The sequence below is a fragment of the Coregonus lavaretus genome (assembly GCF_964263955.1).
Source record: "Coregonus lavaretus genome assembly, contig: HAP1_SCAFFOLD_1074, whole genome shotgun sequence".
Lineage (NCBI taxonomy): Eukaryota > Metazoa > Chordata > Actinopteri > Salmoniformes > Salmonidae > Coregonus > Coregonus lavaretus.
Window position 1 is genome coordinate 117465 of NW_028163844.1, and position 13609 is coordinate 131073.

The following is a 13609-nucleotide window of genomic DNA, read 5'->3' on the forward strand; positions in this document are numbered from 1 at the left end:
AAAAGGCTAGCGAAGTGTACATTTGGATCAGATTTGGATTCTAACAACATCTGTGTGAGGCAATTTGCTAGCTAGCTAACGTTAGCTATCTTAGCAACGATGTCATCCAGCAAAAAAAACAACTTCGTCGACAAGATAGGTGTAAGGCTGTGTTGCTCTAAAAAGGATATGGAGATCAGTAAACTCAGAAAGGAGAATGCATATCTCAGGAAGTCATTGGATGAGCTGTCTCGTCAGAAAGGAGAACCATCAGATTCTGAAAATAACAAGCTTTTATTAGAGAAAATCCTGTCACTGGAGACTCTACGGGAGAAGAACACTCAGCAGCTACTGGCCATGGACCAGGAAATCTGCTCTCTTTGGCAGCAGGCCCATGCCGCGGGGGGTGAAACAGTGGCCAGTCTGGAGGCCCAGATAGACCACTATGTCAGGGAGGCCGAGCAGAGAAAAATACTCTTCCAGTCACTCCAAGCCGAGACAGAGGACATTAAGAACAAGCTGGTGTCCATGTCTGCTAAGTGCCAGGAGCTGAAGAGGAGTAGAGCTGGCGCTGGGTTGCATAGCTGCCCATCAGATGGACAGGTGTCCACCACCAGTACTGCAATGAGCCACGACCACCTCAGAGATGCCCTGGAAAAGAACCAGCAGTGGCTGGCCTACGACCAGCAGAGAGAGGCCTATGTGAAGGCGGTGTTGGCCCGGGTGTTTGGGCTGGAGCAGCAGCTGAACCAGGCCAAGCAGGCCCTCGCACAGCAGCATAAAGACGCCCATTCAGAAGACAGGTCAGTGCAGATACAGAAGCACTATGAGAAATTGTTACTGACGACCAAGAAGGAGCTGGAAACTCAGCGAGAGCAGGTCAATACAGCCCAGAGACAACTAACTGAGCTGCAGTGTAGGTATGAGGAGAAGCAGAGAGAGGTGGGAGATGCGAGGCAGCAGTTCCAGTCGGAGAGGCTGAGTATCCGGCAGAGTGTCCAGAAGGAGACGCGTCGCTCTGGGGACAGAGAGGGCCGTCTGTGGGGTGACATGGAGGAGCTCCAGGCCAGACTAGAGGAAAAGGAGATCAGGTCTGCTGAGCTCCTAGTGCAGGTGAATCTACTGCAGAAGTCCCTACTGAGCCTGCATGAGGAGCAGAAACGCGTCACGATTCTGGAACAGCAGATCCAGGTGTCTGCCAAAGACCTGGAGGACGAGAAGCGAGACTGTCAGTATTTACAACAACAGCTCCACATGGTGTTGAAGGAGCTACGCAAGGCAAAGCACCACGTCGCCAAACTCGAGTCAGAGAAGGGGCAGAGGGAGTTGTCCTGCCTGTACGAGGCCAGCGCTCACAGCAGACCCCCAGCACCCCTGAAGCCCTCCAAAGAGAGCGTCACTTCCCCCTCTCAGGTCCTCAACCAGCTAGACAAGAGATTCTTAGAGTGTCCCAGCTGCCAAGCCCAGTACCTTACCAGCCACCACCGAGAGCTGCTGGCCCACCTTGAGCACTGTCTGTAAACACTGTCTGGGCTGTACAGGGGCTGGGAGCATAGAAGTAGGCCTTGATCTATCCTATCTATTTAGAATCTAGTCCTTCAATTGTTAAGCCTGAGAGTACCCACCCCAATAAGGAATAGTCTGGAATAGGCTAGGGGGGACATTTTACTATTCTAAAACGCACTAAACTTAATTTCCCTTTTCAAAATGTTATAGGTGGTGCAAACGCCAGCTGCAATGTCATGGTTACTTTGTGCACTGCGTCTGTGTGTTTAGAAGAGGAAAATGTCAACCTGTTTGTCTATGTACCTTGGTCCTGGATTGCTACTGGACCGGATTGGTGATGGATCAAACTGGAAATAGCGCTTACTGTATACAGTAAGGAACATTGCTTCACGCCAATGAGTTGATCAATCAATTAATTTTATAAAGCCCTTTATAACTGTTGAACTATTTACTCACTCAAACTTTGAATTTTGGACATGCTTTTATGTTTTTCTCTCTTTGACTAAAGTATAAATCAGTTGACTGGTTTAAAATACTTTAGATCATTTTGATGTTCAGACTTGTGAATTGTTCCTCCTAATGTCCATTATTATTATCCTTGCATAAATCTAAATATCCCTATAAATGTTTTTAAATCTTTCTTGTTCTAGAAATGTATAGTTCTTGGTTCCAGCTAAGACGATAGTTTGTAAATTAAAAGAAACAATCTTATTACAATAAAATAAAAACAGAGTGTAGGCTACATTGTATCAAAGGTCTAGAAAATACTGATTTAATTTCTATTCCAGACTAGTGATAAATGACAGGCATCCTCGTTGACATGTTTTGCTTTATTTAAGCTTTAAATAGGTTACAGTATAACATTTGTATTCATTCATTCATTTACCACATTTACTGAGAAAATAGAGCACTCCTAATTTTCAATATACTGTAAATACAGAATAAAGTGGCTTCAGTAATCTTTACAAGTCAATGTACAAGCACTTTCAATAAGCAAATAAAGACATTTGAACAGGTCTCGCTTATGCTGAAATTGGTCAAAGAAAAGTATACAAAGTTCTATAGATTAAATGTTGATGCGTGCGGTACAAGCAAGACTTGCATATTTTTTAAGAATAAGAACAATAATCTTTTTCAAATACAGCAATAAATAATCAAATAGGAATTACATCGTTTTGTACCAAAGCATCCATTGAACAGTTATCTACAGGTTGTTAACATTGAGGCACTTGTTGAATCCACTGTTTTCTTAGATAACTTTGAATCCCCAATCACACTTACTTGAACATAAATGACTTCAATAAATACCTAAACCAGTAACCTTTACGCACATCTATAAAAAGGGCATGGTCATGAATATGAACAAGAACAAATTGTGCAATATATTTCTCAAACATATCCTCTATGAGAAATTACATTGAAATGGAATGGCATAGCACAAAGGGTTTTGTTAACAGAGGACTAAGTTTCTAAAGGGAAAAAAAAAAATGTATGAACCATTATTTAAAACATAATTACGTAATATTCATGCATTAATGATACCATTATATGATTGGTCAAATGTTCAAGTGAAACAGCCACGACTCTGTAGCTCAATTGGTAGAGCATGGCGCTTGTAACGCCAGGGTAGTGGGTTCGATCCCCGGGACCACCCATATGTAAAAATTTATGCACACATGACTGTAAGTCGCTTTGGATAAAAGCGTCTGCTAAATGGCATTTTATTATTATTATTATTACTTTAGTACAAGCTACCTGGAACACCGTCCAATGTGTTCTGTATGAATCCAGAGAAACACCAAAAAACATAAATACACTTAACAAAAACACTCAACCTTTCTTAAAACGCTACTGCCAATATCTCTCTGCGACTGACTTTAAAAGCGGGATCAACATCTGAACAGAACAGAAATAAACGCACAGGTTCTGTTGCCGACATTACTGGCAGTGGAGAACAAGACAGAAACAGTTTGATTCATTAAAAACAAAGTGCACTGGCCTATAGTTTTTAAGTAACATTCCATGACTCCAGCAGCAGCACAGCTTGCAGGAAGGCCACCCGAGGTCAAAAGGGCAGCTGTGTAACAGCATAGACGGACAGACAGAGTTCGAGGGCATGTCTGGTCCACTCACAGGTCCGAACTGGCTGTGGCCTTGTCAAGGCCGTTGATGTTCTCCGGCACTAGACCTTCCTCAACGGCCACTTTGGACTCTTGTACCTAAAACCATAGAGACATGTATAAATCCAAACTTCAAATGGAGAATCTCCAATCTTTTTAGTCCAGGACTAAGCTGAAAAACTGGCCGGAAAACTGGCCAAAAATGTATATTCTCTATGTCTAGACTGTTCTTGGTGACTTAAAGTAAACTTGCACTTACCTTAAAGGGTGAGCTAATACCCCCAATGCATTGGAGCGTACTGCAGTAGTAGCAGAGCACGCACTCTCCTCCGAGCACCGGAATCTCATCCTTGCTCACATAGACCTGGATAAACACAGAAACATATTCAAGCATCTCCATATCATAAAACACAAAAAAGAGACACACACACGCAGTCATATTACCTGGGTGAGCTCGTCATTAAATGAGACCTCATCATCCTTCACCCAGGTGTAGGTAATGTAGTCCGAAACACTCCTGAATCCCACCTGTAACACACAAATACACATCTGTAAAAACTACACATCGATGATACTTCTACGATTCAAAAGAACATCAGAGGGTTAAGTAGACTCGGACCTTGTAGAGGCCTATCCAGTCCCAGGCACTAGAAGGGAAGGGCTGAAGGGGGCTGTAGATCACCATGGCATCAAAGTCGGCGCTCCATTCCCCCTCGGCACACACGCGCACCAACGGCGTCTCGTACATCTTCCTCAACTACAGTGTGGGGATAGACAGGAGGGAATGACAGAATAGATAGAGGGAAGAGGTAGTCAGGATTGGTTAGAGGGTGAAGAAGTATATTCGCATCATACGGTATCACTATCAAGAGTCACATTGGAGAAGCAGTTCAGGGCCTGTATTTCAAAAAGCATCTCAGAGTAGGAGTGCTGATCTAGGGTCAGTAAGTGTTGCCTCTTAGATCATAATGAATAACTTTATACAGTCCCAGATGCGGGAATGGGAAATGCAGCTGTCTCAGTCACCTCCAAGGTGAAGATGCCGATGACAGGCTTGTGGTCGCTGACGCCGTACTCCATGTCGCTGGTGTACGAGTCCTGCTTGAGTTTCAGAGGGAACTCTTCCTCCTCCTCCTGCTGCTTGGTGTTCTTCTCATCCAGACCAGAGTCCCTGTCCTCGTCCTCCTCCTCCTCTGGGGGTGGCTCTTTGGGCTTCACCCTCCACAGGATCCGGTCTGTCCAGGCCGGCTTACGCATCTTACCACTGGGCAGACAGACGGACGGACGAGAGAAGAGACAGGGATTTAGTGAGAGAAAGAAAATTATTAAGTCAGAATGGGAGAGATGGAGAGAAACAGAAAGACTGTTCCAAATAAACTAGTATATCACTTAGAGTGCATGCCCAATACATTGATTCATTCTAGTAGTCTGCTAGTGTGGATATTTCAACAAAGCCTGTGTGAGAGACTCATGAGTGTTAGAGATGGAGAGAGTATGATAAGTAATCTCATAAGGTAGCTGGATTTCTTTAGCATTTCCTCCATCTCAGTGTTATTTCAGTTTGCTCTACATGATGGATCAGATTCCGCAGTGCTTTGTCTCCTTTCATATCCCTCATTAGTAGTCTCTCATAGCTGATTACCGGTAGTTTGCCACCCCGTCTCACTGGGTGACTCATGCAGTGAGTGCCCTCTCAATTGTACTGATTGGTGCACAGCGGTGGAGACCGTAAGTAAAGACACTGACGCACACAAACACGTGCACACACACACACACACACACACACACAGGAATACATACAGCTACAGTGCATTCGGAAAGTATTCTGACCCCTTCACTTTTTACACATTTTGTTACGTTACAGCCTTATTCTAAAATGGATAACATTTATTTTTTCCCCCTTATCAAATCTATACACAATACCCCATTATGACAAAGCGAAAACAGGGTTTTAGAAGAAAAAATAACAGAAATACCTTATTTACATAAGTATTCAGACCCTTTGCTATGAGACTCGAAATTGAGCTCAGGTGCATCCTGTTTCCATTGATCATCCTTGAGATGTTTCTACAACTTGATTGGAGTCCACCTGGGGTAAATTAAATTGATTGGACATGATTTGGAAAGGCACACACCTGTCTATATAAATGTCCCACAGTTGACAATGCACGTCAGAGCAAAAACCAAGCCATGAGGTAAATGGATGAAGTTTGGAACCACCAAGACTCTTCCTAGAGCTGGCCGCCCAGCCAAACTGAGTAATCGGGGGAGAAGGGCCTTGGTCAGGGAGGTGACCAAGAACCCGATGGTCACTGACAGAGCTCCAGAGTTCCTCTGTGGAGAAGGGAGAACCTTCCAGAAGGACAACCATCTCTGCAGCACTCCACCAATCAGGCCTTTATGGTAGAGTGGCCAGATGGAAGCCACTCCTCAGTGGCCAGACGGAAGCCACTCCGCTTGGAGTTTGCCAAAAGGCACCTAAAGACTCTCAGACCATGAGAAACAAGATTCTCTGGTCTGATGAAACCAACATTGAACTCTTTGGCCTGAATGCCAAGTGTCACGTCTGGAGGAAACCTGGCACCATTCCTACAGTGAAGTATGGTGGTGGCAGTATCAAGCTGTGGGGATGTTTTTCAGCGGCAGGGACTGAGAGACTTGTCAGGATCAAGGGAAAGATGAACGGAGCAAAGAACAGAGAGATCCTTGATGAAAACCTGCTCCAGAGCACTCAGAACCTCAGATTGTGGTGAAGGTTCACATTCCAAAGGGACAACAACCCTAAGCACACAGCCAAGACAACGCAGGAGTGTCTTCGGGACAAGTCTCTGAATCTCATTGAGTGGCCCAGCCAGAGCCTGGACTTGAACCCGATCTAACATCTCTGGAGAGACCTGAAAACAGCTGTGCAGCGACGCTCCCCATCCAACCTGACGGAGCTTGAGAGGATCTGCAGAGAAGAACGTAGCGTCATACCCAAGAAGAATCGAGGCTGTAATCGCTGCCAAAGGTGCTTCAACAAAGTACTGAGTAAAGGGTCTGAATACTTATGTAAATGTGATATTTCCATTTTATATATTTTTTTTATAAATTAGCAAACATTTCTAAAACCTATTTTTGCTTTGTCATTATGGGGTAGTGTGTGTAGATTGATGAAGGGGGAAAAAACAATTTAATCCATTTTAGAATAAGGCTGTAACGTAAGAAAATGTGGAAAAAGTCAAGGTGTCTGAATACTTTCCGAATGCACTGTATATAGTGATTCGTTAGAACTATACAGAGAACAATCCAAGCAGCAGAAAAGGAGGTTGTGCTGTATATAGCTAGTAACCATGCCTGTTAGAACCTGACAGCTGCTTACGCACACAGAACTCTCTCTCTCTCTCTCTCTCTCTCTCTCTCTCTCTCTCTCTCCTCTCTCTCTCTCTCTCCTCTCTCTCTCTCTCTCTCTCTCTCTCTCTCTCTCTCTCTCTCTCTCTCTCTCTCCTCTCTCTCTCTCTCTCCTCTCTCTCTCTCTCTCTCCTCTCTCTCTCTCTCTCTCTCTCTCTCTCTCTCTCTCTCTCTCTCTCTCTCTCTCTCTCTCTCTCTCTCTCTCTCTCTCTCTCTCTCTCTCTCTCTCTCTCTCTCTCTCTCTCTCTCTCTCTCTCTCTCTCTCTCTCTCTCTCTCTCTCTCTCTCTCTCTCTCTCTCTCTCTCTCTCTCTCTGAGTGAGACTGTATTGTGGGGGTTAAATTAATTAGGCTTAACAAATCCTGAATACTGTTTCCACTGAGAATGGCAGACACCGCCGCACAATGCTGATACGTTTCAATGGAATTTTCCACTGGCTTCATATGAACAATAAAGCGACTTTGATATACCGTATGTACTGTTAAGAGGCACAACTGTGTTAGCTGCAGACAACTATGGTATTTATCACAAGAGAGCAAGGTCTGGTGTTCTGTAGGCACCATTTTGTGGGAGAGAGAGGCATTTTGACTTTCCATTGCAAAAATCTATCCGTAACGGTCTTGCAAACGTTTTAGTGGGCTTATTGTGCAGGAACAGTATTCTGCTTAAGGGGGATTAGGGTGGTATTAAGGGAAGGGTGTTTTGAGCAGCTTACTGAAAAACAAACCATGTCCTGTGGGGCCTGTGAAGTTGAAAGAGAGCAGAGTTGAGCATTTGAATAATAGTGTCTTGTAAGGAGAGCAGGAGTCAGCTCAGTAAAAGCAAGCAGAAAAGATGACACAAATGTGGGAAATCTGAGGGATGCTTTATAGAGCCAAAGAGTAATAAACATCAGGAGAGAAAGTGTGTTTGTTTGTGTGCCAGTGACCGTGTCTGTGCACGCATAACTCTATATGTGTGCGAGTGTTCCCATATGCCTATGATTGCACGTCAGCCATTACCTGCTGTCATAGCAGTCAGAGAACCTGTCGAATTTGTAGCTTGGTTGAAAGTCCAGAGGTCCCTCGTCAAACTCCTGCAGGAAAGCCTCCTTCTTCTTCATCATGGTCAACTGATACAACCACACAGAATGACAACAAAAGCATTACATTCAACATCCTCAGGAACTAAGATGTCTGCATCCCAAATAGAACCCTATTCACATTATAGTGCACTTCTTGCACTTCTTTTGGATCAGAGCTCTATAGGCCCTGGTCAAAAGTAGTGCACTATAAAGTGAACAGTGTGCCATTTGGGATACATCTTATGTCTTACATGCATGAAAACAAGACAACTAACTGTACATGTGTAAAATGAAAAGCCACTGTCCGTTTTCCAATCTAGTCAAATCTATGTATAGTATTCTCCAAGATATAGCAAAACAGATGCATCTCTCATGAGTCTGACCTGGTCTTTGCTCCACAGTAAGTTGAATTTATGGCTGGTGATGCAGTTGCGCAAAAAATGCATGCCGTGATCTTGGATGCGGAAGTTCAAATCCCCAAACCAAAAGACCAGCCTGAGAGAGAGGGGGAATGAGAGAGAGAAAGAACGAGAGAACGAGAGAGAGAGGCCACTGAACATTCAACACAGAGAGAGCACAGAAGTACTTCAAATCATCTCACAAGCAGATGCCAAGCTCCTCCTTTTCTAACTCTAAAGCAGAAACTGTGAATATCGAAGAATACACACTCAACTGACAACGTGCGTTTAATGTATACTGACTTGTGGTCGAGGATTCGCGGTGTCTTTTTGGGGTCGAAGATCTGTGTGTCTAGGATGTACTCGAACTCGTCGACGCGCTGCGAGGCGTACTGCATGTGTGCTGCCAGGTGGCAGTTGAGGAAGCAGAGCATGTGGCCGTAGAAAGACACACGGATGGACACCCCGCCTTTATTCCCCTGTTGGGCGCAAGGTCCATCAATCAAATGTATGAATAAAGCCCTTTTTACGTGAGGCTCACACACAATGCCTTATAGGTGCATTTATAACACTTGCTATAAGCTGTCATAATAAGTAAAAACATCCACTGAGCCTGATCTTACCCAGTAGCCGAAGATGCCTGTGCGAGTGTAGGTGGCCTGGATGTCTCTAATGAATGGAACGTGGGCCAGTCTGGAGAAGAACAGCAGTAGGAGGCCCTGCATTCGGATTGAGGACACCTGCAACACAAACCTGGGCTATTTTCAGGGTCTTTAAGTATTCTGGAGAAAGACAAAAGGCAGACTCAGAAGTGTGGAAGCGGAGTGGCACATAAGAAGCAAATGATATTGCTTTGAAAGACAAGGTGAAAATAAACTGCGAGGACAAACTATGTTGGGAGCACATTCTTCTGTTACTTCAGACTAAGGTTGGTGGCATAAAACTAGTTCAAACCGGTCTATGGTGCTGGAGTGCTATTATTAGTGTTATGAAGCCATATGTCCTACTGTTGTACCTTCAGGTAGCCTCGTGGTGCCAGGCTGGACATGAAGAGATGGCTCCAGGAGTCCTCAACGGCCATGTCTATGATGAACCTGTGAGGAGCAGCGTACACCTCCTGGAGACTACAAAAGAGACAGACAGACAGACAGACACACACAGGTTATAACTATTGTTGCCTGTAACATTAGTATGTTACAAATAAACCTACTGAAGCATTTTCACCATGCCACTCAGAATAAACTTTGTAGACTTTACACAGTAAAAAACTGATTTTCCTGCAATGCCATTGTACTGTCTGTCTCATTCAATGTCCAATCAGAATGCAGTAGCTCCGCAACCCACCCAATCACGTAGAGGTCTGGGGTCTTTGGGGAGTTCAGGTGAAGCAAGGAGCTGATGTCATCTGGAGGATCAGCTGTAGCGACGTTCCACGTGACCATGTGAAGCCTGGAGGGAGAGAGAGAAAGAGGGAGCGAGAAAGAGCGAGAGGGAGCAAGAGAGGGAGCAAGCGAGTGCGAGTACAGCAGATCATGATTCTCTTGCACAGCAGTTTTCCCAAAAACTCAGAGCAAAAGCCTGACAAATTGGACTGCAACTTTCAGACGCTTATTTAGTTACACAGCAACAATATCATGTTTAGCCAGTCTTGAATGGACAGTGGTGGTTGATAAAGCCTAGTCACGTCTCTCTAACCATAGCCTATATCAATTCAGAAACAGTGAATGAAGAACACTTCTCAACGAAGAACTAAGCTCATCCCTTACCATGTCCTAAGCACAGAACTAAATAAAACACTGACGTATGATCTCTATGGTCCTAACATCATGGCCTTTCAATTCGGTTAACAACAGGCCAATTTGTGTTATCAAATCAAAAGATACGCATGCCAGAGTTTACGATCCAGAACGGAAGAGGCCGAACACACTGCCTGCTCTGAGCTCAATAGGCTGATCAACCAAGGGTCCAAGGCCTACAATCAAGACATTAAAAATTAGTCTAACTTCTCTACCAACTAAGACCCTCTGTACTCAGAGAAAGACAGACATTGGAATAAAATGGAGAAGTCATTGCTGGACATTTTAGTCAAGAAGAATCATTAGTATCCAGTCTTACGGTACTTTGTGTTAATCAACTAAACCCTTGCAACGAAGAACCATATGCAATGCATTTCGATTTAAAACAAATTGATGTTAGACAGAGAAAGAGGAAGTCAAGTCTAAATAAGGCCAAGGAGAACAGAAAATAGGAACTCGGCAAAGCCTATCATGTCCACCTGAAGTTCTCTTTCTTGGGCCGGTTGGCCCTTTGACCACAGATGAGGAAGGCGTTGTCAAAGCTGTGTGGCACCTTGCGAATTGAACAACCGGCGGATCTCATCCATTGTGGGTGAGCTTCTGGAAGGAATCTCAGTGTCGGGAAGAGAGGACGGAAATATGGAGGAGGTCACTGATGCGATGAGGAGTTCAGAAAGGCAGGTGGTTCTTCCTTGTTTACAACGGGAAAGTTTCACTGCAGATTACTCGTTTTTCCTTTAAATGGAGATTTGGATACTTGAATATTTGCAGAGATCATAGTCTTCTACAGTGGTCCAACTGCAGATTTATGTCCTTGGCGATTCTTTCTTGTTCCAAGATCCATCAAAGTGAGACCCTCATCACTGCACTTTCCCTTGGCATCCTGTGAGAGTCTAAATTTGATATGAAAGACCATACAGAACTCCTGATGATGCAAAAGCACAGAATTGCCTACAGATTCACCAAAGGTCCTGTCTTAGAATTCCTTACAGTATAACAGGTGGAAGAAGAGTAGGATAGACCAGCTAGGACATATCTGACAACTAATGTTTACTTTTGGCGGAGCAATGAAACCGTCCATAAAATCCAGCCTCTGGAAGAGAATGAGAGACATGAGAATGTTTTTGGAGGGTCTGAAGTACACTGAGAAGGATTACAGGCTAAGCAGGATCAAGAAGGGGCCACGTAAGACCCACTATGTGAAAACAACCCCTTAATGCTAGAAAATGCTACTTAGTCTGTAATAATTTGCTCAACACCAGTCCACAATGAGGAAACTTCTAGCAAGGAAATGAACACAAAGTGGCAGTGGTGGTATTTCTCTAATATGTGTGGGAATGCAATGCATTGGCAAACCTAATGACAATAATACTCCTGTATTATGCTCTCAGCTTTGTATTGGGTGGTGGCACTTGCAGACACTGTGAGGTTGCACTGTGTTCTGTCTGGGGGAATACAGACCTAATAAGGAAATAGTAAGCCTGTGTGCATTCGTTCCAATTACATTTTTGAATAGCCTTAACAGATATTAGATAACCAACAATCCAACCATGTGCAGTTATTTGTCAGTTCAAATGCTATGCTGCCTGTACCACCACTGCATTGCTGAATATGATACTGGGAGTGTAGTGTCCATTAACCGTAAACAAATTAAATGTGTCTCCTTATGCACAAAACATGTTCTCTAATCAAAGTAGTTAGCTAGAGCTCATATGACCACAAGGAGACATTCAAACCTGAAAGTGTCCTTGTTGCAGCAGTTCTTCTCCATGCTGACTGAGTTCTTGACTTGTGACTGGGTGTCTTCTTTGGTATCATCATCGTTCTTCATAATCTCACCAGCTGCAAAATCATGGAATCATGATAACGTTACAAACAACAAAGTCATGACAATATGTTGTCTGAATAAAACAAAAAGCATTGAATGTCAAGACAGGAATCCTAGCTTGCTAGCTACTGTAAAATAGGGTCCACTGCTCATGCCGTCATTTGGGATATATCAATATTTGCTAACCTGACTCCATTACTAACTAGCTACCTAACGTTAGCTAGTTTAATAGTTAGCTGCATGCAAACAACACTCTCTGAAATGACATTTCTGAATGTTAGGAATGTTTTTACACATTAGATGAGAAGTTAGCTATGCCAGTACTAGTTAGCTAGCAATTAGCTACGTTAGCTAGCTATTTTATCTGTGTTTAGGATTGCAACCGATTAAAATATAGCACAAATAACACTAAATAGTACAATATAGTACACAATACACTTACAATGTTTTTACTACCTGACAATGCTTCTTTTTTTTTTTTTGTCGTAGCCTACTCTCATTCGGATTACAGTAGTTTGCCACGAAAGATGACAATAGGGTGTGTGAGATTACGCAACACAATTTGTTTACGTTTTGCACTTCCTCAAAGATGAGAGACCGCGCTTTTTCTTCTACTTCTATGGTATTATGGCAGTCTGCAAACAAGCATTAGAGGTGAATGCCGCCACCTACTGTAGAACAAATATCCATTATAGGAGGAAAAAAACGACATACAAAATACTAAAATAGACAGAAATGTTTCTTTTAAACAGACACACATTCCAATTCAAGTCACATCCCTACGCAGTCTCCACAGTTGTAGCACATATCCTCAACTGGCATACGATATTATTTTCCATCTGCATACACTTGATACATGCCTACATCTTTTGCATTTATAACACTGGAGGCGGTTGTGCACAAAAGCACTTACATGGTATCTCATAAACCCTAGTTTTACATGAGAAGTGAGAGACTTGTCAAAAAAGACGAAGTGGGTTTCCTTACTCCATCCACCATACATGTCAGCGTGCACAAATCACTTCACCTACTCCCTCAGGTACATCATCTGCATCCACTTCATGCGCAACCCAAGAGATAACACCCTTGACAGGCTCCCTGCTTTGGAAATCCATATACAAAACATTCCATTAAAAAATATGTTTGAGGCGCAAAACAACCTTCTTCTGTTCCGCGGACACACCGAAAATCTGAATAAGACCAGCCCTTGTGACTCTCGCCAATCCCACCCTACGCATCCATGATACTCCTCGTGACTTCAAACGGATCCCCCAGGTAACGTTGATCCAAAACTCCTACTATAAAACACATCTAGCGATATCTTAGTTTCTATCACAACTTTACTTATTTTGTTTCCTTTTTTTCCACAACTGTAGCCCATTCACCCGCCATCAATTTCGAACAGAACATTAATTTCCGTCATCTTTCCTACAATACATGTCCTCAATGAGTGAATGTAAGTGAGGTCAGGTCGGTGGGACCATTCTAGCCAATGAGAGGGCAGGCACGCGTGTGAACAGGCACAACGAA

General features: G+C 43.6%; 2 protein-coding genes across 3 annotated transcripts; one reads left to right on the top strand and one right to left on the bottom strand.

Moving 5' to 3' along the window:
• Window positions 1-99: 99 nt before the first annotated feature.
• On the top strand, window positions 100-1500 carry LOC311117713 (centrosomal protein of 55 kDa-like; the record flags this gene model as incomplete). Its single annotated transcript, XM_084192640.1, has 1 exon — window positions 100-1500. One exon carries the CDS (start codon window positions 100-102, stop codon window positions 1498-1500), a length of 1401 nt encoding a protein of 466 aa, XP_084048766.1.
• Window positions 1501-2300: 800 nt separating this feature from the next.
• Window positions 2301-12647, bottom strand: LOC311117715 (inositol polyphosphate 5-phosphatase K-like). Of its 2 annotated transcripts, none has more exons than XM_084192642.1 (13): window positions 12522-12647; window positions 11988-12093; window positions 9800-9904; window positions 9471-9579; window positions 9079-9195; window positions 8759-8934; window positions 8441-8552; window positions 7996-8105; window positions 4632-4869; window positions 4225-4362; window positions 4050-4133; window positions 3865-3969; window positions 2301-3704 (listed from the first exon to the last, which is right to left on the bottom strand). In XM_084192642.1, exons 2-13 carry the CDS (start codon window positions 12080-12082, stop codon window positions 3615-3617), a joined length of 1479 nt encoding a protein of 492 aa, XP_084048768.1. In that variant the 5' UTR covers window positions 12083-12093; window positions 12522-12647; the 3' UTR covers window positions 2301-3614. The 2 variants fall into 2 exon arrangements, with proteins under 2 accessions (XP_084048768.1, XP_084048769.1); XM_084192643.1 differs by having other exon boundaries at window positions 12536-12626.
• Window positions 12648-13609: the final 962 nt, after the last annotated feature.

Bases quoted from the DNA above. Each gene is read 5' to 3' on its own strand.
- LOC311117715 (XM_084192642.1), bottom strand. From the start codon at position 12,082: ATGAAGAACGATGATGATACCAAAGAAGACACCCAGTCACAAGTCAAG. The intron at 9,196-9,470 runs GTACAACAGTAG...TTTGTGTTGCAG, and splicing joins CACCACGAGGCTACCTGAAG to GTGTCCTCAATCCGAATGCA. The intron at 8,935-9,078 runs GTAAGATCAGGC...TGCGCCCAACAG, and splicing joins CAGGCATCTTCGGCTACTGG to GGGAATAAAGGCGGGGTGTC.